The following is a 26,446-nucleotide window of genomic DNA, read 5'->3' as shown; positions in this document are numbered from 1 at the left end:
GCCTGGAGAGATAGATATAAGTCGCTTGGAATGACGAGCATGCAGCAAGTTTGATATTACGCAAAGCGCGAGAGAAGGACAAGACTTTGGTGTTAGTTATTCCAGAGCCAACAATAAGACACAACGAGATTACAGCACCCGTTGTACGTAAAATATCAGAAGCTCGTCATAAATTCATCTTAAGCCTGCCGTGAACTATTGCCCAGTTACTTCTTGGCTTCCCAAAAAGCAACATTGACTCCCTGGCCCGGCGAGAGAACAATGTCTGCTTTAAGGAGAGGCTCTCCACCATCAACGTCCTTCATCCGACTCTCTACACGTTCATACTTCTGGAAAAGGCGGCAAAGAACATAGCTCATCTCGGTCAATGCAAACTGCTGACCAATACAAATTCTGGGCCCGGCGTTAAAGGGGATGTAATCATGTGGTTTGGGATGCCAGTGCGCCCATCTCTCTGGGCTGAAGATCTGAGGGTCGGCAAACGTGTCACTGATAGGAGGATACAGATCTGAACGTCGCTGCATAACCAGAGTCGAGTACCCGACGGGCGAGTCCTTCAGAACGGGGAGTGGCTCAGAGCCATCTGGACCACCTCCTCGAGGGAGAGTTGTATCCTTGAGAGCAAGACGAACGTTGAATGGCACAGCTGGGTATAGTCGAAGCGTCTCGTTAAGAACAGCCTTGAGGTAGCTCATACTCTTAAGATCATCATATGTAGGCGTTCGTTCGGAGCCGAGCGTTGAGAGTATCTCAGACCGTAGTTTCTTGACATCATTAGGATGCCTTCCGAGCTCGTAGAGTGTCCATGAGAGAGTCGCAGCAGTGGTATCCCTCCCTGCGAGAAGAACGGCGATGATCTGATCACGGAGGACCTTGCGATCACGCGTAAAACCGGCGAGGGCGTGGAGAAAGGTGTAGCTGTGGTCATCTTTTGTTTTCGAGTTTAGCTCTTCTGGGCTGAGACGCAAGGCTCGTTCGATGTAAAAGTTGATGAAGTGGTTCACGGTTTTGAGGCCTTTCCAGAACTTGTATCTGGGTATGATGTGGCGGAGTTTTCCAGTGCGAGCGACGATGTTCTGGATGCGCTGGACGTCATTGAAGGCTTCTGCAAACTCTTGCCTTGGTGTGCTGGTGTTACATGTGTCAGTCGCCCATGTTGTAAGCGCAGTAGGATGTTGTACTCACGTCAGAGACTTGACATCCCATCCCAAGAGGAATTCAGTGGCGACATCGAGGGTATAGCGGAAGAACAAATCACTAATATCGAGAACTTTACCATCTAGACCCTCAGTAGGAACAGGCTGATCTTCCCCGTGAAGGGGCCCTCTGTTGGCGATAGCCTTGAATAGCGTCTGCATATGAGCCTCGAAGCAGTGCAAGTCACTCACACGGTCTCGAGTGAACTGAGGCCTGATGAGCTGGCGACTAGCATGCCATGGAGCTCCATCAGTAGTGAAGATGCTATCACCAAGAAAGTCCTTCCATTCGGCATGGAACGGCTTTCCCTTGCCATAGTCAACGAACTGTGTAGCCAAAATGGCCTTGAGGTTGGCTGGGTCGGCGGTGAATATGGCACGAACTCCCAGGAGTCGAGTCTCGACGGTCCATGAATTCTCAGCGCCAAAGATATCGTCGCGCCAGGTTGCCAGGTTCTGGTGTTTGACTGTAGATACGACGAACCTTGCGACAATGCCGAGTCCTAGAGAGTTGAATGAGTATTCAAGGGAGCTTGAGATATAGGAGATGAACTTACCCCAAGGAGCATATGTTTTCATATGTGGTCCATAGTGACCAAGACGCCTGATTCGTCGGTGCTCATCGATACGACAGATGATGGAGTAGATGCAGTATGAGGCGAAGAGGATGGTGAGTGTGGTCCTGAGAGTGACCTGCTCCAAGAGAGCCTCCACAACGCCCATACTGACCAGAGTTTTTAATGGGTTTGTAGGAGAGATACCCTTGTAAATAGTTTAATAGATGGGTTTGGTATGAGATGAACCAGAATCGGGGGGTTCTAGGTAGTTAGTTGGCTGATCAAGTGGATAGCGCTATGAACCCACGGACGACAAGAGGATACCTAGTCTACTAGGCCCGCCTCGAGTATTGCCTTTAGTTCTGGGAGCCAAAAGGTTATAAATACTACAGTCACTCATCGTATCATGTGTCAACTATCCATCTACCTTCCCCTCCTGTTAGGGCATTTTGGGAACGGACATGTCCTGGATAACAGGGTCTCCGTCTCCGCCCTCAAAGAAGGTCAAGAATAAGACCAAGAACAAGAACAAAACGTCACTCCCGAAACTCTTCCCCTAAGTGGCATAGAACAATTCTCTAGGTTCTTTTCCGAGCTGTGCCCAGAAACTCGGACGGCGTGATGGAGCGTGATTATACCGCTTGACTGTCCGTATATGCATGACTCTGTTGTACCTGTTGTGGTTACTGGTAGGTGGGAAGAAGTTTTTTTCGTCCTTTGCATAATACGGCGGGGCACTCCATAGTTGATGTTTCATGTATGCAGAGCCATCGATTTTACTTGTTCCCTTTTCTATCTTGGTGCATCACATCATTTGGTGAATTGAGGACTGCAGACGATTTGATAATCTTCAAGTTGTGAATAGTTTCACAAGCCACCCCAAGCAAAGTTGGAGCTGATAAAAGCCATGGTTGACTTCTTTCACAGGCTAAAACTCTCATTGACCTTTCAAGTTGCTGAATGACCTATCAGATCGGAGGGCAAAAAGCCCCTTTGAGGTCAAAACACTGGCGGGGGTTGGCGAGGATTGGCGAGGATTGACTCAGTTTAGCAGTCAACGATTAGGATACCCGATTCGGAAACTCGACCTGGAAGTACAAATGTCCACAGACCCTCCTCAACAGTCAGAAAGGCGAACCTTCTCCAAGTCGCTCCAACTAACTACCTTGTGTGTGATGTAGACTATCCTTGTCAGATGGTATGTTGTATTTGTCAAACCAATCATTTATTCCCCTCTTCATCCCCAGATTCTTCACATGCCGAGGTCGTAGCGGCGTAGTACTGATCGACAGCTTAATGAGACGTCTCGAGAATCCAGATGCAGCGTGATGCCACCTATCCGGGGTCCGCGGCACTCCGATGGTTAATTGAACGGCGCACATTGTTCGGATGAATGGCTTGCTCCGCATGCTTGTCTTGACCTGGGTTGGTTTGCGACCTCACATCGGGGCCGGCCTGACCGCGGAGCCGCTCCTGGCACCGAGAATCCGGCCCCGCAATCCCCATCTCCGTTTTCAGTTAAGAGGAGTGAGTGGTGCTGTGTAATGTGAAAGACGGAAAAAGATTCTGTTCAAAAGGCTGAGAACAAACTATGTACAAAGTAATTCGTAATAAGTACGGATACGCCACACGTCAAATTTATCATCCATCAACTTGCGCACACTCAGTGGCATTGCCCTGTGTACAGAATGGCATCTGAATCGGCGAAGCACTCACACCCCGAGCCACCATACGCTCGCGCATCTCTGCCAGTCGCGGCGCAGCATCATACTGCGATCTGTTCTGGCCGGAAGCGTCAGTTCGACCTGACCAGAGAACTTCTCCCATTACCGCAGCGCGGGGCCACACGATGGTGTCGAGGTTGACACTGTCGATAGTCTCAGTCCATACGGCCGCCTCACCACCAAGCACGCGTTTGGCCGCTTCCTCAGACAGACCGGCCCGAGGATCGTGTGAGTAGATGAGCCGCCAGCTCTTGGTAGGACCGCACCAGTCGTTGAAGGGGTAGTACGTTTGAAAGGCATTGCCGTTGTCAAAGTTGAGCCACTGTCCACGACCACAGTCAAGGTACTGTTTGCTACCAGTTAGTCAAGTCTTGCGCTTAGCTATTTTGTTGACAACGCACCCAAAAGTTGTAATCGCTATCGATTACTTTGTGACCTGCTTCGGCCAGGGTCTTGATAGCACCCCCACCGAGCCAGGACTGAATCACAACGTCTTTACCCAGAGTCATGTTCCACTCGGTAACCATCTCCTCCCAGACGAACGGAGTCATGCCAGCATCGCGAACCTTGCCGTGAGTGTAATCGACAAACTTTTGCAAAAGAGGCGCCAGAACCTCGGTCTTGTTGGAGCGCACATCAGGATCAAGTCTGGAATCGTTGTGGTTGAGCTCGTCTCCACCGAGGTGGAAGTAAGGGCTGTACTTGGAAATGCGAGGAAAGAGGTCATCGAAAAGAGTGTCGAGAAAGTCATAAACATCAGAGCTGTTCATGCGGAACGCACCACAGGGTGGCTCCTTGCACCACCATTGATAAGGCTTCTCATTGTACGCGACAATGAGATCCTTGTAGGCAAGCTCAACGACACCAATATGACCAGGCATGTCAATCTCCATAATGACCTCGACTCCACGATGGATACCATACTCATAAATACCGGCAAGGTCCTCGGGAGAGTAGGTCAATCCTTTGCGGTACGCGCCCTTTTCGGCCAGCTTGGGCAGGGCTGGGATCTCGAGAGGCCAGGACTGCGAGTCAGTGATGTGAAGGTGAAGACGATTCAGCTTGCTCCACGACATGGCATCGATCGTGCGTTTGATGTGCTTGACTTCAAAAAAGCTACGGGCAACATCGAGAAGAATACCTCGGTGAGGGTACTCGGGCTCGTCCTGGATCGAGACAGGCGCGTGTGGTGTGTACCAGGAAGTGCCAGAGCTGTGCTTGAAGAAAAGTTGGACAAAGGTCTCAAGTCCGTGCAGGACACCTGTAGAGGACTTGGCCTTGATCGAAGCCTCGCCCTTTTCAGAAAGCGAAAGGGAGTACGACTCGTCAACCTCGCCATTGAGAGGCTTGAAGGTGCTTTCGTCATCTTCCTCGGTCTGGACAATCTTTAGCGACTTTACCCATTGTTTCTTTTGCAGGTCAGGTTCAAAATCGGAGTCGCGTTCACGGAGCATCCATGGGACAAAGTTGTCCTGGAAGACGCCCTGGAGGGCACGAGAGACGCCGGCTTGGACGATTTGCTTGCTGGTGAACTTGGAGCCAGCATCGGGTTGGTAGTTGTAAGTGTAGGGGATCTGTTTGTGAAGCAAAGTTTCAGTATTGAGCTGCGCGGTGTGGTTACAAGCACCAGAATTGGAATCAGAACCGGGGAGAGTCCAGCATACAAAGTCTCCATTATAGGTGATATCAATCGTTTGATCGATGAAGAGGGCCTTGTCTCCAGTAGAGATCTTCTTTGGCACTGGCCATATGGCATTGGCAGGGGTGAGGGCGAAGGCGGCAACGGCCAGGATAGCCTTGGACCACATGGCGCCGAGGGATGAGATGAGATGATATGAGACGAATGGTATGATGGATGGAAGTTGAGTGAGAGACAGGCTAGTCTTTAAGAAAGAGACGACAGTGTCCAAAGTGCCAGGCCCCGTTTAATAAGACCGGCGATGATCCTCCAGCTCCGCCTTGTGGTGTGGCTGATCCTTGAGGAGCTTGCTGATTGCTGAGTGGGTGGGGTGAGGAGAAGAGAAGAGAGAACAGGAGAGAACAGGAGGCTGATTCAATGATATTTTCGGCTTTGTTTTCGATATAATACGGCCAATAATTTGATGCTGGCAACCGTTTCCCTCAGGGTACAGGCCGCGAAGTGCAGACAACCTTGAACCGCAACGTTACGTTACACCGCACTTCACTGGATACTAGGTGCCAACCTAATAACAGTACGTACCACCTGCTGCAATTTGTAGATGTTTTCTGGGTTTATATATGAACTTTTGTTGTGCTGCTGGTGTAAAGAAACAAGGATGACAGCCCACCTATTAATTGAAGGATGTTCCAGACGAGGTTGGCTAAGTGAGATCATCAAAAAGAGGCGTCACAGCCTCAGCCGAGCTCCCGTTAATCTTCGGCAGCTACCCACCTACGGCACCTTTCAAACCTGCCCTGTAAGAATGTAATCTCAGTCTTTCAGAAGGATCTGGTACAGCATGTCCAATTGCTACTATATTTGCAACAGAAGGGGCTGAAAAATGATCCCATAGGCCCGTACCTACAGACAGTGTATTACTGTTGAGATGCAAATAGGCGCCTACAATAAGCGGCAGAGCGGGCAGCTACCGCCTGACTTGGTGGTACAGCCCCAGCCCGTCCAGCCCGTCAGCACCAGTCAGGGGACCTAAGCAGCTCCCATAGGCTAGTGGTCTGCACTGGAAATTCGACATTCTCGATGGAGCGAGGCTGGCTTCATGCAGCTCAACAAGCTCATTGTTACATTGTGTCCGCACCGCAGTTGCCAAGTGAGTAGAGGTTGCATGATTGGTTGGTTTACATGGCATGATCTATAGTTCATATCTGCGGATATCAGTTGTACAGTAGATCCCGAGCTCTTTTACTGCAAGAGAGGTAGCAGTGTGTGGCGAGAATGTCTCACCTAGCCCAACTCTTGTTCTAACAAGTTCCGACCTGGAGGGCTCACCTGATATCAACAAGACAACCTCAAAATTGTAACAAAGCAATTGATCAACTTTGGAAAGAGGAGAAATGTAACATCAAGCACTGAAGGGTGTCAAAACATTTACATACACGTACCTACTTACACGGATCATCAATTGCCCAAACCCCTCTTCTTTATTCTACACCATCATCTGTCAAGTATGCGGGGAAACAAGCTCGGATAGGTGCCTACTATTACAAAGAAACGTCATTCCATTGACATCAATGTATAGCCCAAAGAGCTCGCTCGAGTCGCTTCTCAAAATAGCTTCACTGAAGCTACATTAGTACCTACTAGGTAGGTAGGTAGGTACCTAGGAGGTAAGGATACGGAATACTTGCCGCTCAGTGTCCGAACAGCCGGGCCGACAGTATGAAACTTTAGTTTGCGAAAAATGACTTGTGATTCAAATCTTCTTTGACTTGGGTTCTCATATTTGATGAACTCAAATCATTTCAATTACTTTATTGTGACTGATGCTCAAACAATGAATATGACTAATCACATCTGTATCCTTTTGTTAGCCACCGAAGAAGCTTCTGGTGCGTGACAGAGTACGTACACCCAAAGCATCCCAGTATTTCTTTTTGTAGATAGTGACCAAAAATACATTTACAATCCAGTCTTTGATGATTTCGAATCGCACTTAATTTCATTGTCAAGCATACAAAGTTAGCACCGCAACTTTTAACCTTTGTTACAAACTACAACTATGTCGGTCTTGCCTTGAAAGAACAGAGAAACAATGACGGATTGGCCCATCACGTGACCGCACTGACCCAGTTCTTGACGACTTCTGCTTCTATCAGGCAGACCTTTGCCAACTCCATCTCTATCTTCAACAACCTCAAAACCTTGTTCCATTGCTGATTCGTACGACGTCGCTACAGCATCAAATCACGACGCACTCGGCGACTAATCACATACATACTTTGCTCAATTGCGACCAGTCTCTTGCTCACGCGACGCGCATTAATATTCATACATTTTATTACTTAACAACGCGTCCTCGACTGTTTGGAAGCTTTACAGTTATCTAATCCCACTTTGCGGTGAATTATTCCGCCACCCAAAACTATCTCAACACCCATTCAAACCGCCCTCGCGACTGCGCAGCGATTCACCATGCCTGTCGAGGTCAGCCTTAACACGCCCCTGGCCGAGGCTCTCAATGCTGCCATTCAACCCAAGCTCGTCGAAGTCGGATGGGGAACTGGCGGTGCCGACGATTCCGCTCTAGCAGAGTACATTATCCTCATGCTCGTCAATGGAAAAACTCAAGAACAGATTGCCGCAGAACTCTCTGGAGACCTACTCGGTCTCGGATCCGACGACCCTAGCACTCGCGACTTTTCCCAGTGGTTGTTTGAACAGATCGACACTATTAACGCCCAGGTCAACGGCGGTAACAACGCAGACCCCGGAGCAAACCAAGATCCCGCAACAGAAGGCGAGATGGATACCGACATGAACGCAGGTGATGTCTCAGAACTAAATGCGTAGGTCACCTTGTTTTTTCTTCCTTGCAGGCTATGATTGCTAACTTTTACAAGTCCTACCGGCCCACGCTCAATGCGAAACGGCGCCCAGCGAGGTGGACGGGATAAGCGCATGTTTGGGCAGATGAACAAAGCCATGGATCGACCTGGCGATTCCGCCCTTCACCGTGTTCGAGGTCAGACTGGAAGCGAACGCATCAATACCCACGGCCGCACACCACCCTCTGGCCCCAGAACAGGCCGAGGTGGAATGGGTCGAAACAACAACACCAACAACCGTAGCGCCAATATTCAGGCTGGTCTGGCTGGTATGGCCGCCGGTGGCCCACAGCAGTGGATGATGCCAGGCGGTCAACCGAACTCTGCCGAGCTCGTTGCCATTCTCGAACAACAAAACCAGATGATGTACCAGCTATCACAACAACTCATGAACAACGGCGGACACCAGGGCGGATTCGGACAGCAGCGTCGTGGTGGAAAGTCCCTATTCGACCGTACGCAACACCCTGGCAGAGGTAACTACCGCAAGGGCTTCAATGATCGACAGGGCGGTAACAACCCTTCTGCTGGTGAGGGCGAGGGTGATGATGTCAGCATGTCTGGAGAGCCACGCGAGCCACCTAACCCCGAAGACACCGTGTGTAAGTTTAACTTGCGGTGCACCAACAAGGACTGCAAGTTCGCTCATCAGTCACCTGCCGCCCCTCCTGGAACATCCGTCGATGTCAACGACAACTGCAGTTTCGGAGCTGCTTGCAAGAACCGAAAATGTGTTGCGCGACACCCCTCACCGGCGGCTCGTCTTGCACACCAAAGCGAACAGGACTGCAAGTTCTTCCCCAACTGCCAAAACCCTCAGTGCCCCTTCAAGCATCCATCGATGCCTCTCTGCCGCAACGGTGCTGGCTGCACAAACTCCGACTGCAAGTTCACACACGTCAAGACAAAGTGCAAGTTCAACCCGTGTCTCAACCCCAATTGTGCATTTGCGCATGAGGACGGACAGCAAGGAGGTTTCAAGGATAAGGTCTGGACTGCTGGCGAGGAGGCTGAGCATGTTAGCGAGAGGAAGTTCGTGGATGATGGTGCTCCCGAGGAGCTCATCAAGGGGGAGGATACTGACGTCAAGCAAGAGGCTGATGTCATCGGATAGAAGGAATCAAATATAGAGGAAAGGAAGAAAAAGCAAAGATGGCTTGATCGAAAAAGAAATTGATCGCGATACCCATGGTCACAAAGTCCCCAGATGTTGGTGGATACTAGGATACGGATTGACGAACCGAAGAAGGAAGCTATAAATGAAGGACATGTACTTTTACGGTAACTTTGTAATGTCTTTGATCGAGGTGACCGAGCATGGAAGGCGTTTGGGGGTTTGATGTTATCTGTTTTTACTTTGACAACCCAAGTCTTGTTTACTTGTATATAGATAGAAGCCGAGAAGCAAAAAGGCCACAGGCCCGTGCATCATGACGCTTCAAAGCGAGATGCGCGGGAGGGTAGAATGCAATCAACAGGCCCACGGCTATACCACACTCATAACCTCTGGACCCTCCTCATCTGTGATATTGCATGTTTTTAGATCACATGTGCCCATTGTGTCCATTAATCGTCTAATTGTCGTACCTAACATCCTTCCTCCGTGAAGTTGATGACGCATACGGAAGAATACCGGCTCATGCCGCATAGCTCTTTACCACTCCACCAACAATATCCCCATCTTCCTTGCTCTCGCAACGTAACATACCCTCAACGTTTCAGTCATGATCAATTAATCTCTGACAATGAGTCGCAGTCGAGCAGAATCAACGGCCGCAGCTCTCTTGAGCTCAGCAGCTCGTTCAACAACGAAACCCCACCTCCAAGTCCCCCTCCGTCGACTCAATGGCTTCCGCAGCCTCAGCACCTGCTCAGCCTCGGTCTTGACCCGGCGACGACCCATTGTCGCATGTAAGCATACACAAAGCTTCAACGATGGACGGAGATATGTGTCGCAGGCAAAGGATGCAAACATTGCGGTAATTGGAGGCGGATTGACAGGTCTTTCGGCGGCATACTACCTCGCAAAGAAGCTTCCCTCAACGACAAAGATCACCCTGTATGAAGCCTGCGATCGGCTAGGAGGATGGATCAAGACGGATAGAGTGCCAGTAGATATCGGGGGCAAGAAAGGAATCGTGTCTTTTGAGCGCGGTTCTCGTTCGTTGACGTCCCTGGCTGGCAATACGTTCCGATTCGATGACCTCGTTCTCTACGATCTTGTGAGAAACCTCTTTGGACAATACGAGAGCTCTACTAATACGTCACTATCTAGACTCTCGACCTAGGCCTTTCTCTCAACTTCCCCCCAGCCAAGCCACGATATGTCTATTACCCCGACCATCTTGTTTCCATGCCCCCGAACGTCAGCATCTTCGATATTATCCGCGAGCCCCTCTACCTCGAGAGCATCGGCGCAGGCCTTGGCCTTATGATCAACCACTTGCGCAAGAGACATCTCCCTGCCGAAGACGAATCCGTTGCCGATTGGCTTTACAAAGTCACCAACAGTCGCAAGGGCATTGGTAACATGGCCTCAGCTATGATGCATGGCATCTATGGCGGCGATATCCACAAGCTAAGCGCTCGAAGTGTTTTGGATCGCATCTACTGGGGTTGGTATCTGCCAAACCCTGGCTTGCATGCGCGCCCTATGCCTGTACCTGAGTCGCTGATTCTCGAGACGCTGGGACAGGATCGACAAATTCAGAAGCTGGCGCTCGAGCCCAAGAGTGCGCTGATAGATTTTGGCGACAAGGGCATGGAGTCACTACCGCAAGCGATAGGTGCGGCTTTGCAAGATCAACCCAATGTTACAATCAAGACCGGCGAGGCTGTCAAAGACATCCAGTATGATGAAGCCAAGCAACAAGTCCAGGTAGGATTCTTCTGTGATCCTTCCAAAAAGTGAAAAAGCCCTTTGTTGACAGCGCATTGTAGATCAACAGTTTCAGCGCCAAGAACGAGGAGAAAAGTAACTCGCAGGCCTACGACAAGGTCATTTCAACGCTATCAGCCCAGCAGATCGCCCGACTCGCAAGTGATAAAGTACCATCGCTCTCTGCCGCACACTCTGTATCTGTCATGACAGTCAACATCTGGTTCCCCCAGGAGAACCTTAAGCCTCCCGGCTTCGGATATCTCATCCCCAACTCCGTTGACCCAGAGCTCAACCCAGAACATGCCCTCGGTGTCTTCTTTGACTCAGACGTTGGAACCCGATCCAAAGACGAACCCGCCGGTACCAAGCTCTTCGTTCTGATGGGCGGTCATTACTACGACCGCCCTGACGTTACTCCCCCTACTGAGGAGGAAGCTATTGTTCAAGCTCGCAACCTACTAGAGCGTCACCTCGGCATCCCACGCGATGCTCCCGCCTATGCCACAGCAAATTTTGCCAAAGAATGTATCCCTCAGCACTACGTCGGCCACCAGGGCCTCCTGCGTAACGCTCACGCCGAGCTGAAGCAGAACTTTGGCGGGCGCCTTGCTGTTGCTGGAGGCTCGTTCCATCGCATCGGCACTATTGCCAGTCTGCGTTCTGGCTACGACGCTGCTGTTGCGGCGAAGAGTGGTCTCGAAGCTACTGGTCTGGAGTATGTTGAGAACATCCAGGAATTTGCAGTTTTGTCAACTGAACTAATCCCCGTGCGTCACTTTAAATGAATAAGGGGAGAGCATATATACATACCAAGAAGATCGATGTTGTCAAAAGCGGGCTTCAACTTTTAATCTGAGACTAAAACTGTGTTATTACTTTTAGAGCGATAGAAGGAGACAAGATTACAATGCCGGTTCAGTACTAAGTATCAATATTAAAATTCCAAGATGCTCTGGTTCGTAATTGATGTCATGGTATTCCGTGTGCATATGGAGGTATCATTAAGCTATCACAAAAGTCACGTCCACCCGCTTCATATAAACCCCCTTTTTCGCCACCTGTCTAAAATCCCTACAACTCCAAAATTATTAAAAATCACTCCCTTCGTAAAGCCTCGAGGTTCTCCTATTCCAAGACGACTACCTCGGAGTTGTTTTGGAAAGACGATCCAGCCAGTGGCCGAATAGCTTCGTCGATAGCAAGAAGAAGACTGGCAGTGCCGTCATGTGGTCTTGCAGCTGCACCGGTAACGAGACCGGTCCACTTCTCCCCCGTTGCTTCCCATACAGGTTTGAGCGCTTTCGAAAACTCATCGTCTAGCGTAGAAGCGCCGTTGAGAGGTTTACGCATGATGTGCCACCACGGCTCGCCTCGGCGATGCTTGATGTGGGCAAGAAACGTGATCTCGCGGTGGACTAGCTGATTTCCAGGGACGGTTCCTGCGAGGGAGTACTGGATCGACATCTCATCCACTGAATCCATCATGAACCTGAAACGTCCCTGATGACGTGCTTCAACATCCCTCCACGTTTCTCTTATTTTCTTGACCGCTTCTAGGGCTGGCAGGGACTCGGGAAGCCAGTTCATTAGAGCCCCGATGCCATTAGCGCCGTTGACAAGCTTTTGCATCAAGTTGGTGACCGGAAGGTGGGGGTTTGTCCCTCCCATGACAAGATCAATGTCATTTTGTGACAGGTTGAGTGTGATCCTCCAAAGTCGCGAGGGCTGGGCCTTATTACTAGCCTCTGGTGCCAGAGGTCCGTAAGAGAATGTGACCTCCTTTAGGCTCACTGACTCGGCTACGATCCATTCCTTAGCCTTGTCCATCGACTCGAAGAAACTGACAAATCTATCAACAGCCTTGACCCTGGCCTTCAGGCTTTCCAGCATAGACTGCCCAATACTTGAACGCATCCGTAAGCAGAACTCGCCTGTTCGGGCATTCCAGGAGACGTCGCGACCAACCATGTGGCTTTTGAGCATGGCAAACTTTGCCGGTCTTCGAACCTTGATAATGGCATCGGATACACATGTAAAGGGAACTTCTGACTTGTCATCCCCTGTTTTAACGCTTTCGGGGCCAGTGGGTCGCGCTTCTGCCGGTTGGACTCCTTTAAACCTGACCGAGACGATATCATTCGCCCAAGGTTGTTTGGTTGAGATACCTGATGCAGAGGCTGATCGCACGATAGGACCCAATTTACCAGACTCAGTGGCGGCAGCAGTCTTGGGGTTGTCCTTTTCGGCATTGTCGAATACCATAGATGGGAAGATTCCTGAAAGGGCGATCTCAAGTGTCGGGAGTCGCACTTGTTGCGGGAGCGACCAGTTGTTCGCGCCATGCGGTTTGAACTTGATATTCTGCTTATGAAGCTCTCGCTGATCCACCGCTTGTGCAATCATGCCACTCGCGAATAAGGTCAGGTTATTCCAGAATTCGTCATCCAAACGAGGATAGCCCTTATTGAGGGGAAGCTTTGATGATAATCGGGGTGCTTGACCAGAAGCATTGCGATTCCTATTGATCTTGTCAGTAAAAGTTGCTAGATTGCAGCACAGTGCCTTCAACTCACACGTCAACAAGCCACCAGACATCCCCGCTAGGACTCAGCAAAACCATGACAAACCAGTTGGTTTCCCACCCAGCTCTGTGTAGCCAAATGGTCTTTGTCCATTCGCGGGTATTGGTTAAAGACCTCAGCTCGTCTTTGTTCAGGGGACTTCTCTTGATACTCCAGCCAGTCGTGCTTCCTCGTCGGCTCAGCTCATCTTCCATAACTGCGCACCGCACATTCTCTAGACATGCTGCACCATCTTCTGCGGGGTTCTTTCCGTTATTAAGTTGGTTCTCTGGGGACCAGGTGAATTTAGAATGAGGCTTGACGGCAAAGACACCAGTCGTCGGCTCGATAAGTAGGGTTGCGCTGTCCTTGAAACCGACTCGCATGGCTAGGGATGAAGCCGCAGGATCGTCCTGGGAAGTGCGCAAGACCATAGCAGCCTGGCGATTTTGGAATCGAGGGAATGACAACAATTTGCTGTGTACACTACCCAGGAGGAAGTCAATATGACGGCCAATGGCCGTTTTCATGAGCGTTTCTGCCGATAAGTTGTCGGTGTCGAAAGCGATCTTCTCTTCCTTTACTTCCTTATTATCGCGGTACCATTTTGTTGTCAAGTGACTGGATAATTTCGGGTCAGGTTGGCCATTTGCCTTCTTCCCACTGGTAACGGCAACCAAAACCCAACTCTTTGGGGTACCCGGCTGTGTTCGGGAAGTCCAGTATTGAATGGCCAGAGCTCTGTTCAGAGGTTCCACCTTGAGAGTGCCTGTCCATGAGCCCCTGCTCATTTGATTCGCCTGTCGCTTGAGCTCGTTGAGCTTATGAGTAAGAACCAGTTCGTGGAGGAACTGATAGCAGCCCAGCAGTCCATCTTTGCTAAGAATGTCGTTCACGTGGCTCTCCAAGTAGTTCTTGAGCCCTTCGGGGATCGATGATGCTGCCGGTCTAAATGCGAATCGGAAGTCGATAAACCAAAACTGCTTCTCAAAATCCTCATCTGCAATTGTGAGATCCACCTCAAATTCTCCAGATACTTTAAAGGTGACTCGGCCCGAATCGATCTCGTAGTTCCTAAAGGGGTATGGTATTTTGTCGAAGTCTTCGAGATTCAGCCGTAACGATAGCTGGGTGTTCACGTCACTCATCCACTGGATCTCTTCCTCTCTTGTCAAAGGGGGCGGCTCGATATAAGAGAGCTACTTGAACGTTAGCTGAAGTCAACATACTCTGGCGATGTGCAACACTCACGTCGGGCATCCACGCAGCCTCTCCGGTGGACAAAACTTGGAGGGCTGTCTTCAAATCAGGGCTGGGCATTCTAGCAAAAGTTAAGTCCCTCTTGACGTGACCCATGACATCCAGAGCTCCGGTAAACAAGACCTCTTGGCCTTGAAGGTGAAATCTCAGGTCAATCAGTTGGCTGACCATATCAGCCTTTCGGCTCCATTCTGTAATAACAAGCGCCTTGACCCATTTTCTATGCTCCCTCATGGCGAAATTCAGTATTGATGTTTTTTTGGCAATGTTTTCGCTCGATGCGTCTTCAACATCGCTGTTCGGTATCGTCGAGTTTCCGTTCATGGCGGTAGCAGGCACAGGCATCTTTGCCAATGCGGCAATCTGGTCTTGGAGCGCATTGTGTGTCGATTGCGCAAGGCGCGTAAGAACCTTTGCGAGTGGTATGTAGCCCTGTGTGATGTGGACTATTTCGCCAGCAGGATCGCTCATGCTGGGAAGAGTGTAGAGAAGGCGTGGTGATGGATGTTGTTGATGGTGTGAGGGCGGATGGTTTGGGCGAGAAGTCTTCGAGAGGCGCTGAGGTAACGTCAGAAGACCGGCCAGGTCATGTGAGAAGACGCGCGCAAATCATGCGTAAAATGAATTTAACGCCGCGATTCTTCTTTCGTGTGGAGGTGTCGTCTTTTTAAATGGTGTTTATTCGTTCGGCAGAGGAGTCTGTTTGGTCACCATTGAAGGAATCTCGATTGTTGCGCTGGGTTTGGGCGTACGCTGGAGGCGCCTGGTCATGTGATAACCGTGCACAGGTCTGCACAAAGGTCTTTGGTGCTGCACAAAGTTGCACAATTCACTTTCAGTACGCTCGAAGACTTCTTTGGACAAGACAATTGATGCTATTTTGGTTGAAACTATGTGATAAAGCTCTCTTTGAGGTGTGCAGCAAAGATAATTCTAAAGATCGTTTTTCCATTGATGCGCCTCAAAACATATGATTGTGCCATGGTCTGATAATGGAAACACACTATGTCATCTGGACATGTCCTCCTGACAGATGTGGCGCTCAGGGTCTAGAACTTCGACCAGCAATAAATATCGATAGGGACAAAAGCCAAAGATTACAATTTAAGTGCAATTTGCAGTTTTGTTTGTCCAAATTGCGAATTGGATTGGTTCAAGTTGTTATTGAAATCCGCATCTACTTGAGCATATCATAAAGCCATGAGCAAAGCCTTCAACGTAGACACATCTACCAAGTCCCCAGAAGCAAGTGGCCTCCATTATTTCGCCAAAGTCCCTGTCGTTCCCGTCGTTCTTTATATAGAAATCATTCAATTGTTTTGTTGCCTCGTTGGGCTCGGGATATCATAGTCCGAAATCGGTCGTGAGTCCCATCGTTTGGGAGGCGTCATTAACTTGGGTAATAATCAGCCATTTACCCTCAGAATCTCATCGCACCCAGGTGAGCCATACAGGATGCAAGTCATCACACTTACAACTTGTTGGGTGCAGCAGCAGCGTTGGTAGTTGGCCATTGGTAGCCAGCAGCATCACTAAACTTGTAGCCATAAGACGAGGTGAAGTCGTCAAGGACAGCAGGGCCGCGAGAGCCTAGGCACATCAGTTAGCCAAGTCAAATGGAGCATATGTTGGTACATACCATAAGGATACTCCATGGGGATAATCTCCTTGTTGTCGTCCAGGTAGTGGAGCAGGGGTGTAAAGATGCGCCAACTGGCATCAAGCTCATCATCACGGACAAAGTTGGACTGGTCACCCTTGAGGCAGTCAAGGACAAGTGACTCGTAAGCCTCGGGGATCTTGAGGTCGGAGAATCGTCTTCGGTAGGTCAAATCAAGCTCTGTGACAACAGTTTGCATGCTGAGACCAGGCAGCTTGGAGTTCATCTTGATGTAAACACTCTCGTTGGGCTGGATACGCATGACAAGCTCGTTTCGGGGAATATCCTTAAAGATACCCGATGTGACATCCTTGAACTGGATGCGGATCTCGGTCTTCTGCTCGTTGAGAGCCTTTCCGGCCTTCATGATGAAGGGCACGCCGTCCCAACGTTCGTTCTTGATGTATGCGACCAGGGCGCAGAAAGTCGGGCATCGCGAATCCTGAGGAACGGTGTCATCCTCGCGATAGGCGGGCTTGCTGCCGTCGAGAGACTTGCCGTACTGGCCGATGATGACGTTCTTGGGCTCGATAGCAGGGATAGCGCGAAGGACGCGGACCTTCTCGTCACGGATATCCTCGGCGTTGAAGGAGATAGGTCGCTCCATAGCCAGGAGAGTGAGAACCTGAAGAAGATGGTTCTGCATAACATCACGGACGATGCCAAACTCGTCAAAGTAACCTCCACGTCCCTCGGTACCAAATGGCTCCTTGAATGTGATCTGAACGTTGTCGATGTGGTGTCGGTTCCACGTAGCGCCGAGGAAAGAGTTACCAAATCGAAGGATCAGGATGTTCTTGACCATCTCCTTACCAAGGTAGTGGTCAATTCGGAACAGCTCTTGCTCGTTCCAATCAGGCTCGAGGGACTTTTGAAGCTCACGGGAGCTGGCAAGATCCTTGCCGAAAGGCTTCTCGACCTAGTGGGCTTGTTAGCCATCATTAACATGACGATTGTGCAAGAGCTCACGTACAATGACACGCGCGATGCCGTTCTTGGGGTAACAGATCTTCTTAAGGTGCTGAGAAACAATGGTGAAGACACTGGGGGGAAGCGCCATGTAGAAGAGACGGTGGTTCTCAGGACGGCTTGCCTCAACCTCCTGGAGATGCTGCTCGAGACCCTGGAAGGACTCGTCCTTGTCGTACTGACCAGAGACATAGGTGCAAAGCGCGGCGAAGTCTTCAAGTTGTTGCTCAATCTCCTTTGTAGGGGTCTTTATGTATGACTTGATGCGTCGAATATATTCGTCGTGATCCATCTTAGTACGGGCATATCCGACAATCTTGACATCCTTGGGAAGGAACTGGTTTCGGTACTAGATGGCCATTAGCTTGTGAAGCAATCGAGATGGATTAATGGACACTCACAAGACCGAAAAGCGCAGGGTACTATCATGGAGCAAAGACAGAAATGTTAGTTTCAAGCACAATAGAACATGAGGGGCTATGAGGGGAGCTCCCCACCGTCTTCTTTTTCGCCAGATCACCAGACGCACCGAGCACGACGATTGTCGTGTTCTGCTTGAGCTCCATGCATCTATAAGAAGACTTGCGTCAGTAATCACATTTTATTCTCTTGATATGGTAGTCTCAAATAGTAGAGCGTAGACTCGCGATGCGGTCGCAAACCGCTCAGCGCGAGCATGATAGCTCGGTGGTCGAGCTAGAGCGCAGATGCACTTCCATGGTGGGGTTGAGAATTAGCAAGAGGGAAGACCTACGGGTCCATTGTTGCGTTTTAAACTTGTGAGAGGATTGAAAAGTGAGAAGTAACACGGAATAGAAGGATGAGAAAAGTGGAGGAGGAAAGATTTGAGAAATGGAATGGAAATGGGAACGAGAATGGGAATGAGGGAGGTGACGAGGTTTTGCGGCCTCGACGGTTTTATGACGACGGGAGCACCTCTCCAACCTAATGCCCGCCCAAGGTAGCGGGAGCCAGAGCAGTCACAGCTGGGGGAGCTAACAAATCAGCCATTCATTGGGTCCCTGCGTGAGCGACGGGGCTATGATGCAGTAGGTCCCTAGCAAAACAGAAGAGCGGGTGGGTAAAGGATCCATGGATAAAAAATGTTGTTGTTGTTCTAGGAATCCGTACTGTACCTTGCTTGATGGCCTCCACTTCACCTCATGGATGCATGCCTACCGACCTGCTGAACATAAAGATCTGGTCTGTACTGCATGCAGAATCTACCTAGTCTAGAAGCCATGGTGGTGAGGATCTGTTGATTAGAACACAGCAGTACTTGTGGAGGCACCACAGACAGCCATTGGTCACTGAGGGGATGGTTGGAGGCAGGTAAGAGGTACTAATTGAACCATAATAACCCCCCCAATGCGTCGAGTTTGATTTTGGGGCTTAGTCCCTTGGGTACTCTATCCCCGGCTTGTCGCAAATTGTTGACTTTCTATTTTGCCTGAATTTGCCTGTTTAATACGTACAGTAGAGCGCCTGGTGCACAAGCGCGGAGACCTGTTCAACACTGATCTCTCTTGCGGGCCAATTACTAGACGCAAGCGGCCGAATCGTCTCCGTGCTTTTGGGGCCATCCAATGCTACGCAACTCAATGTCTGACTGGATCTGTCGTGGGCTTGACGTATGGTGTTTCCACACCATGCCAAACACTTTTCTGTGTCATCAACCACCTAGTCGACTAATACTGCACCGTCATTAATAAGTATCAGCTCTTCCCACCTCAATTGCTCAGCGCAGTATCCGTACTCTCTTGTGATTCATTATCCAGCTTGCATTGAGCTCAACAACAAACGTTGATAGGACATGGTCAACCGTTACAGTAACTTACATTGCACAAATTGGTCTGTGTCGTGAGCATGACGAAGCACGTTACTTCTTCAACTAAACATCTTTGTCAGCTTCTCCGGCTCGCCCGGGACATCCATAATTCACCAAGTCCTGCCTCACATTGGCTTCGGCGGTGGTGGTGGCGGTCTCTGGCTTCCATGTCTAACCAAGAGGGCCTGAGCCTGAGCTTGAGCTTGAGCCCAGGCATTCTGCCGTACCGCACCCCAACGTAGCAGGGACGGCACGGCATATTGTACACTTCAAGATCCACTCGGCCCAGGCGCGACTTGATTATCAAGACGTCGAGCAAGGCAGTCAAAAGTGTCGGTGATCATGCCGCTTGCACGCGGGATATAATCCGTTACAATAAATGCGACTGCCGGGTCTGACATCCATGCCATGCTTACTTAGATCTGTCGGCTTCTGGCTGTTGTACTGTTCTTGGTTTCAAACATCTTGAGACGCATCTGAATCTTGTATCAGCAACGGCCACTCAACACTGCAGGTAGTCATGACGCCCATATACTCTTTCAACGCATCTAAGACCAACCCCCAAACCTGAAGCTCGTAACTCGGCGCCAAACACGCATACCAAAACCCGGCTTCGCGGCGTAACCGCGGTGTCTCAAGACATTCTCCATAGTTAGTGATGGAAAGTCTGTGACATGCGGCGCTTCAACTTGCCAACCCAGGTCCACCAAAGAGAGACCCCCGGTCCATATCACGTCAACTCAACAACTTCAAGATCAGCTCTGCCAAGGGACTCTAGTTATCAGATAAGTCAGCTGCGCCCAAGACCAATCCGATCGCCTCGCACTCATGTTTGCAAATGTAATCGACACCCAATTATTCTATGATCAGCCATTCACTCGAGGTGCTCAATTTATCCTCCAATATCGAGAAACCCAAATGTTGCAAACATGATGGCGTGTTCTGGAAAGAGGAAAACCCCATTGGATATTCTAGTATCACCTCAGCCGTTATATTCAAACAAGAATTCACGATTAACTTTTTTTTTCTTGTCTTTTATCAAAATATTCTTAGCTCAAGATTTGTGTTCTTTGCGACACTACCTTGCTCGGACACCTAATTCCGAAGTGCCTCTACTACACCAGGATCCATCATGATATCCGCACCAACCCCTACCTCCCCGGTGTCGGCTTTGGATCTGCTACTTTACCAAAAAGCTAACTTGTAAGGGTGTGAAAAGAGTAAAAGACTTGCTGAGTTACTCTGTGTAGTTGTTGAAACTAGAGTCATTGATCAAGGATTGTTCAACTGTTCTTGAGGGAATTACTCCTGTGGTGTCTGTACATCGCAGCTCTTTCACCCAGACATGACATGGAACACGTTTGTTGAGAAGTTGCTGCCAGTCTTCCATCAGACTTGAAGACGGTAGTAGCCATGACTAGGCATACATTGCAAGACCGTTTGATGATTCACCAAATTGATTATAACTAAAGCAGAATACTAGAGATAAGACTGCTTCTGATGTACCAGAGCCAGTAACGGTCATGGTCATGATAGCAAAACCTTGGTAGCACCAACAGTAGCAATCGCAGTGACAAACAGCGCGGGGTTGCACCGAGGCTGAAAGTGGCGGTGCAAGTGTGGCGTCGAACCCTAACACGTGATTTGGGGCTCGTTTTTGTTTTCGGCGCACCATCCGGAGCCTGGACTCCACCTCAGACCTCACCAAACGACGCGCACCCACGGAACGGTCTTTTTGTTAAGACAATTCCTCAGCTCTTACTACTAACTCGCAGGTTGTTTGAGAGGACGGAAGTCATACCACAGTCAAGATGCCTTCAGAAGCCGGTCACCGACGTGAGTTTCTCCCACCCGCCAAAGACAAGCAAGACCAGACGAGACGGACGGCTTGCGAATTTGGAAATGTGAAATCTGGTTGAACTTGTTGCTAACTTTGCCAATAGTATACGTCAAGTGAGTAATGATTCCCCATCCAGCGAGCCTGGCACGCATGCGATATCAGAAATATGCGTTTGCTTCGACAAGCGCACACTCCCATCCCATTTTTTTCCGATATCGAATTTCCGCGAAACCAAGCCAAGCCAAGCCACAGCACGACAACAACGATGCGATAAGAATTTTGGACTGACGATGATGGTTTAGGGGACGTCACCTGAGCTACCAGCGCTCTCGTCACACCACCCGCCCTGCTACCAGCCTGATCAAGATCGAGGGTGTTGACGACACCAACGCCGCCAAGTACGTCCACACTGCGATGATGGAAGTTTTTTTAGTCGGTCTGGATATTGACAATGCATGATAGCTTCTACCTCGGCAAGAAGGTCGCTTTCGTCTACCGTGCCCAGAAGGAGATCCGCGGCACCAAGATCCGCGTCATCTGGGGCAAGGTCACCCGTCCTCACGGTAATTACATCGATCTACGGTCAAAGAAGCCACAAGCTAACCCATCTCCCCAGGAAACTCTGGCGTCGTCCGCGCCAAATTCACCTCTCCTCTCCCCACCAAGTCTTTCGGTGCTTCCGTTCGCGTCATGTTGTACCCTTCGTCGATATAAAAAAAGGGCTTCGGGCTGGAGTTGGTAGTGAGGGGCGGTTCTCATTTGGCTGCACTGGTCGAGGCAAGGATAAAACAAACTGCCTTGCTTTGAGGCATTCAATTCAAAAAGACGTCAAATCCCAACCCCGAAAAGGGCTCTTCGCACCTGAGCTACTCGTTTTGATGATATAACTTGTTCTCCCTTTCATGCAACGGTTATCGGAAATCGATCCTACCCACTGGGAGGGGAGCTTCAGCGATGGAACACTTTCTGGTGGTTGGGATTCGGGACCGGTGTTTGGAACTACGGTCGTGAATAGGGTACAAGCGAATCATCGATGAAATGCCAGGTCCAGGGCCTCTATTACGGCAGTACACAACGTCCCTGAACAGCTGGATTGTGATTTGACTCGTATGGAGAAATTTTGAGCCATGGTTGGCGTCTAATGATGAATCAGAAATGTCTATTGAAACCACACAACAACACAGCACATGACAACAACCACTTTGACGGCCCAACTCGTTCCCCATTTGACAGTTGCACACATCCAGTGGTTTGCGCCGGGTTGCCTCCATGTGCTCCATTGCTACGTGATACCTTGCCATTCTTGTCCTGTAAAGTTGCACCGGGTTTAAAAAGTGTGCTTTCCATGATACACATATCTAGCTACCAGTGCCGGTGATATTGTAACTAGGGCTGTGCTTGACATCAAGTGCCCGTGTCAAGTGCCTCGGCTGTCAAACTTGAGTCCTTAGGCAGCAGACTCTCACTATGTGTGCTTAATGCCATGTGTTGCCGTGATTGTGTGGTAGTTGGTTACAGGCAAATTCAAGTGTGATAGGATAATTATACCTCTAATATAGTATATCAATGCTGCACACCAATGGTTGAATTCGTGCTTCCAGGGCAGCCTCTCAACGTTGCTTCTCCCAAGTACGCAACGCATGATTTTCCAAGCTATGAGAAGCCTGGTGCATGGAAGATACCTCAGTAGACAAACATTCAACCTGGCAAATTGTGATAAGAGAACCTCGTAAACAATAGTGGTACGTTGCACAGCATAGCGCCTCAGGCACATCGTCCCTAATATTTGCATATCAACCAGTACGGTTACTGAGTATACGTGCTGTGACCTATGAGTTTATTGACTTGACTACTGTTATCTCTACCTACTGTTGCACTTCTGGGGTATTGCCGTTAAGCTTACATCTCTTTTAAGATCGTCGGTCAGTCGCCACAAATACGTGCTGTAGGTTGGTATTAGTCTAGTAGGTACTTCATAAGTCTTGTAGGTCAGGGCTTCTAGACGTGGAACGTTGATTCGTATTTTCTCTTCCACAGCGAATATTCTTTAGTTTAAGCTGAATCATCTCTTGATGGCAGATGTTGTTACCTCGGTAACGCATCATCAACCCAGGGTCCTTCACCCGTCAATTTCGGTGCAGCAGCATTGGCATCGTATCGCATACTATTACAGCCTGGATGACCGTGCCAGTTCTAAAAAGCGGCTCGTGTCCAAGCGACATGTTTCATCTCCAGTGTCACAATGTAAAGATAGTATAATATACGATAAAAACTATAGTAATATCGAAGTCGCTAATCAGTCACAACGAAAAGGCAACGTGTTCAAGGACAGTATGGGATGCAGGGCGTAGAAGGCACAGAATATTTTGCAGAACAAACATGGGTATCAAGAGGTCATAGATCATCTTAGTTAACTCCAGTCCCGGCATATATTGGCCGTCTCAATCTGCAAACGCATTGGCTAGTGAGCCAATAATCTGTTCATAATATGCAGGCCAAGTAAACCAGGGGCCAGTAGTCAAGTGTTACAATAGCAGTAGAACATGGAGTTAATTCTTGGAGTGATATTGCATGGGTAGCGGCGCAGCATGCATATTTGTTGCAGCTCAGCCGGAAGTGTCGGTTGTGGGAGGATTATGGGTATGGCTGGTATAGACATTTTGAGTTTATGCTGCTGAGTTGAAGTCTATCAGCCCAGAGGACTCACCTTTTGAGAAGGTTCAGCTTCCATCCATCCTGTTTGATAAGTGCGTTTCATTAGCAGAAGTTATTGGGAAGAAACAAGGCAGAGCAACAGCCTATTGTGTATGGTTATTTGCTAGCCTTGTTTTGTTCTGACCACAATTTGATGTCTTCACCATCCATGGACGGTTACTGCCGTGACTGGCGAGAGAAAGCCTTGAACCTACTAAACCAGCACGGATAAAAATTCAATTCAACATGGCAGTGATCGGCCAGTCCATTAGTTTTTGTCCTAGTGCCGGCCAGGGTTTTCTGATTGTTCCATCGGGAAACGATACCAATTGCATGTTTTCAGATGGGGAATGTTCAGGCTAAGAAAGCCGCATTGCAAGGTTGATGAGAAGTACTCCATATGAGTCCGTTGAGCGGGATATCCATCAGTCCTGAAAGCCAAAGGATTGGCATTGGACACATTACTGTCTACCTATTGTGGTGGTTGGCGACTGAAATCTGATAAACCGACCACACGTACGGATACCAAGTCCCAACTCATGTATGTAGACACGGCAGGTCAAGTTTAATGCCGCCTGCGTAAACAGCCAAGAAACTAAGGATCCTATTCGTTAGTGACCAACTGCCAGCAGGTTTTTCATTAAAAAATGCAATTGAATAGCGTTTGTGAAAGCCGCCAGGCCAAGCCAGACAACGGCCCGACGAAAGGGAACATCGAGATTTAGTACGGCAACCCTAATTGTGGCTGAGTCGGCTTGTAATCGACAAAGTCAAGCTTGTAGTTATCCGCGGTCTCTTTTTTTTTTGGTATGCACTCACCAAGGTTCCATGTTACTCTACGAAAACAAAGATGGTGTGTGGGGGGCCACCTAACACGAGATAAAACAGGGGCGGAGCAGCCATGAACAACGTCAAGATGACCAGCCGCCAGCTTCATCAGGAATTGCTGGGATATGTCTAGGTAATTGTTGGGGCTGTCACCAGCCTGTGTTTGGACTGAGGCTCGCTCATACCACAAGCAGCAAAGCACAGCAAAGCATGGTGAGAGTAAGACAAGCAAGACTATTTATTCCGCTATTGCTGCGCAAGCATGAAGATTTCTCAAGAGAAGAGGACCTGGCTTGGCATGGCATGACATGGCATCAAGAGCACCACCCTAAAGACCCATGAGGGTTCTTGGCTTTTAGTTGGATGGCCGAGACCAGTTTATTATGCGGGTGCAATGGAGACAGTACAGCATGTCAGAACAAAGTGAATGAGGGCTACTATCTCACCTCCTGTTGACTTTGCAAATGGGTGTAGCTTTAGGCTTACGACGATAATGATGGATACATTGAGCTAATTGTGTTAGCATCAAACTTAGCTAGACAAGGTGCCTTTTAAGATGCCCAACTAGTCTCAAATAAGAATTCAAGGTACCGAACTTTGGCGCAGACGATTGCATGCAACACTGCAACTATCGTGTTCCCACCATTGGATCAAAAAGCTTCCGCATCCTCGTAATGGTAAGCAGAAGACGCAGAAGACGTGGCTGTCACCGCATACATAGCGAAGCTGTTCCAGTGGCCGGGGGAAGAGAGAGAACGACGCGTCATGGCCTGACGATCTAGCATGTCTCGATTCTGTCCGAGTACTAAGTCAGTGGTCTGTTGTGTGGTCCGTCCTTGGCTACCTCTCAGTCTCAGCCCCTAGGTACATACTGTACAAAGACATCATCCAGATCTAATACAGTACGGTACCGCAGTAGCCAGTAAAGCAAGAATAAAGCAATCAAAGCTAGTACAGACAGTACGATTTGTAGAGTCGTTGCCGCAACTCTGGGGCAGTACGCGTATGCAATTGCCTCCCAATTGGTTCCGTTCCACGTACTGATTGTACATCCATTACCAAGATTGGTGTGGTGTTGAGCCTCAGACTGACCCAGAAACTTAGTTGGCGATGGGTAGCGTTTACAAACGGAAGTCACAAGGAAGCCGATAAATGGACGAACACGAGTTCAATGGGATGGAAGGTGCGGCAACCTAATGGAAGCAGATCACCTCACTTAAAGACGACTTGGTCTCCAGCTTTCCTTTATCTTCCTAAAAAAAAAAAAGCCTCCGTCTCTTCTCTCTCACTCACTCTTATAATTCCCTGAGAATAGCTTTCTCTCGCTTTCATCTCCTTCGTTTGTCTTTCGTTACCGGTATTGCGCCCGTTTCAACTCAGCCCATCTCGTCAACGGATATCGGTACCTTCGCTGTCACAAGCCAACCATCCATACCCGTCTATCTGTATATCCCCAGTCGAGCAATCCCGAGTACTCGATCCGCGGCCAAGACCCCATTAAACAAACGATTCCTTCTACAGTAATTAGACTATCTGCCCGCCGTCCCCAGGTTTTTATCACATTGCACTTGGCTTGGCTGCGCCAGTTCCACAACAACCGGAATACAGGGCAGGCAGGGCATTTCGAGATAACGACTTTCCGTTGACCCCGGCCTTCGAAAGGAACCTTCAACTCCATTCCATTGCTTCCTAGTGACTCGACAACACGCGAGACCCCACCACGAGCTTCGTACCCCTGTGCGTCAGAGCCAGCGCTATTGAGTCTGAGTCCTGAGCAGCAAGCCACTCCGGACGATTCTTCCGAGCGCGATTCAACGTGGCACGGCTCAAACCCTCCCTGGACCTGCGTACCAGTCGACACTAGAAATTTCTAATCGATAGTGACGTCAAGAAACAAACGCAGACAAAAAAAAAAAAAAAAAAA

At 49.4% G+C, this 26,446-nt stretch overlaps 7 protein-coding genes across 7 annotated transcripts, besides 2 other annotated features; 3 read left to right on the top strand and 4 right to left on the bottom strand.

Moving 5' to 3' along the window:
* Positions 1-206: 206 nt before the first annotated feature.
* Positions 207-1,919, bottom strand: FPSE_11595 (uncharacterized protein; the record flags this gene model as incomplete). Its single annotated transcript, XM_009264712.1, has 3 exons — positions 207-1,128; positions 1,186-1,699; positions 1,754-1,919. The coding sequence occupies 3 exons, from the start codon at positions 1,917-1,919 to the stop codon at positions 207-209; spliced, it is 1,602 nt and encodes a 533-aa protein (XP_009262987.1).
* Positions 1,920-3,394: 1,475 nt separating this feature from the next.
* Positions 3,395-5,285, bottom strand: FPSE_11594 (uncharacterized protein; the record flags this gene model as incomplete). The annotated part of the gene is made up of 2 exons (XM_009264711.1): positions 3,395-3,823; positions 3,879-5,285. The coding sequence occupies 2 exons, from the start codon at positions 5,283-5,285 to the stop codon at positions 3,395-3,397; spliced, it is 1,836 nt and encodes a 611-aa protein (XP_009262986.1).
* Positions 5,286-5,480: 195 nt separating this feature from the next.
* Positions 5,481-5,524: a repeat region.
* Positions 5,525-7,588: 2,064 nt separating this feature from the next.
* Positions 7,589-9,115, top strand: FPSE_11593 (uncharacterized protein; the record flags this gene model as incomplete). Its single annotated transcript, XM_009264710.1, has 2 exons — positions 7,589-7,962; positions 8,017-9,115. 2 exons carry the CDS (start codon positions 7,589-7,591, stop codon positions 9,113-9,115), a joined length of 1,473 nt encoding a protein of 490 aa, XP_009262985.1.
* Positions 9,116-9,746: 631 nt separating this feature from the next.
* On the top strand, positions 9,747-11,667 carry FPSE_11592 (uncharacterized protein; the record flags this gene model as incomplete). The annotated part of the gene is made up of 3 exons (XM_009264709.1): positions 9,747-10,223; positions 10,277-10,879; positions 10,942-11,667. The coding sequence occupies 3 exons, from the start codon at positions 9,747-9,749 to the stop codon at positions 11,665-11,667; spliced, it is 1,806 nt and encodes a 601-aa protein (XP_009262984.1).
* A 340-nt stretch (positions 11,668-12,007) lies between these two features.
* On the bottom strand, positions 12,008-15,174 carry FPSE_11591 (uncharacterized protein; the record flags this gene model as incomplete). The annotated part of the gene is made up of 3 exons (XM_009264708.1): positions 12,008-13,400; positions 13,456-14,642; positions 14,695-15,174. 3 exons carry the CDS (start codon positions 15,172-15,174, stop codon positions 12,008-12,010), a joined length of 3,060 nt encoding a protein of 1,019 aa, XP_009262983.1.
* A 419-nt stretch (positions 15,175-15,593) lies between these two features.
* On the bottom strand, positions 15,594-18,094 carry FPSE_11590 (uncharacterized protein; the record flags this gene model as incomplete). Its single annotated transcript, XM_009264707.1, has 7 exons — positions 15,594-15,636; positions 16,179-16,293; positions 16,343-17,282; positions 17,337-17,681; positions 17,734-17,754; positions 17,830-17,902; positions 18,087-18,094. The coding sequence occupies 7 exons, from the start codon at positions 18,092-18,094 to the stop codon at positions 15,594-15,596; spliced, it is 1,545 nt and encodes a 514-aa protein (XP_009262982.1).
* Positions 18,095-20,971: 2,877 nt separating this feature from the next.
* Positions 20,972-21,714, top strand: FPSE_11589 (uncharacterized protein; the record flags this gene model as incomplete). Its single annotated transcript, XM_009264706.1, has 5 exons — positions 20,972-20,996; positions 21,104-21,113; positions 21,303-21,398; positions 21,463-21,563; positions 21,617-21,714. The coding sequence occupies 5 exons, from the start codon at positions 20,972-20,974 to the stop codon at positions 21,712-21,714; spliced, it is 330 nt and encodes a 109-aa protein (XP_009262981.1).
* Positions 21,715-24,811: 3,097 nt separating this feature from the next.
* Positions 24,812-24,837: a microsatellite.
* Between the last annotated feature and the right edge of the window lie 1,609 nt (positions 24,838-26,446).

The sequence above is a fragment of the Fusarium pseudograminearum genome, chromosome 1 (genome assembly GCF_000303195.2).
Source record: "Fusarium pseudograminearum CS3096 chromosome 1, whole genome shotgun sequence".
Lineage (NCBI taxonomy): Eukaryota > Fungi > Ascomycota > Sordariomycetes > Hypocreales > Nectriaceae > Fusarium > Fusarium pseudograminearum.
Note: the sequence above shows the minus strand (reverse complement) of the source record. Positions and strands in the feature narration are given on the sequence as shown.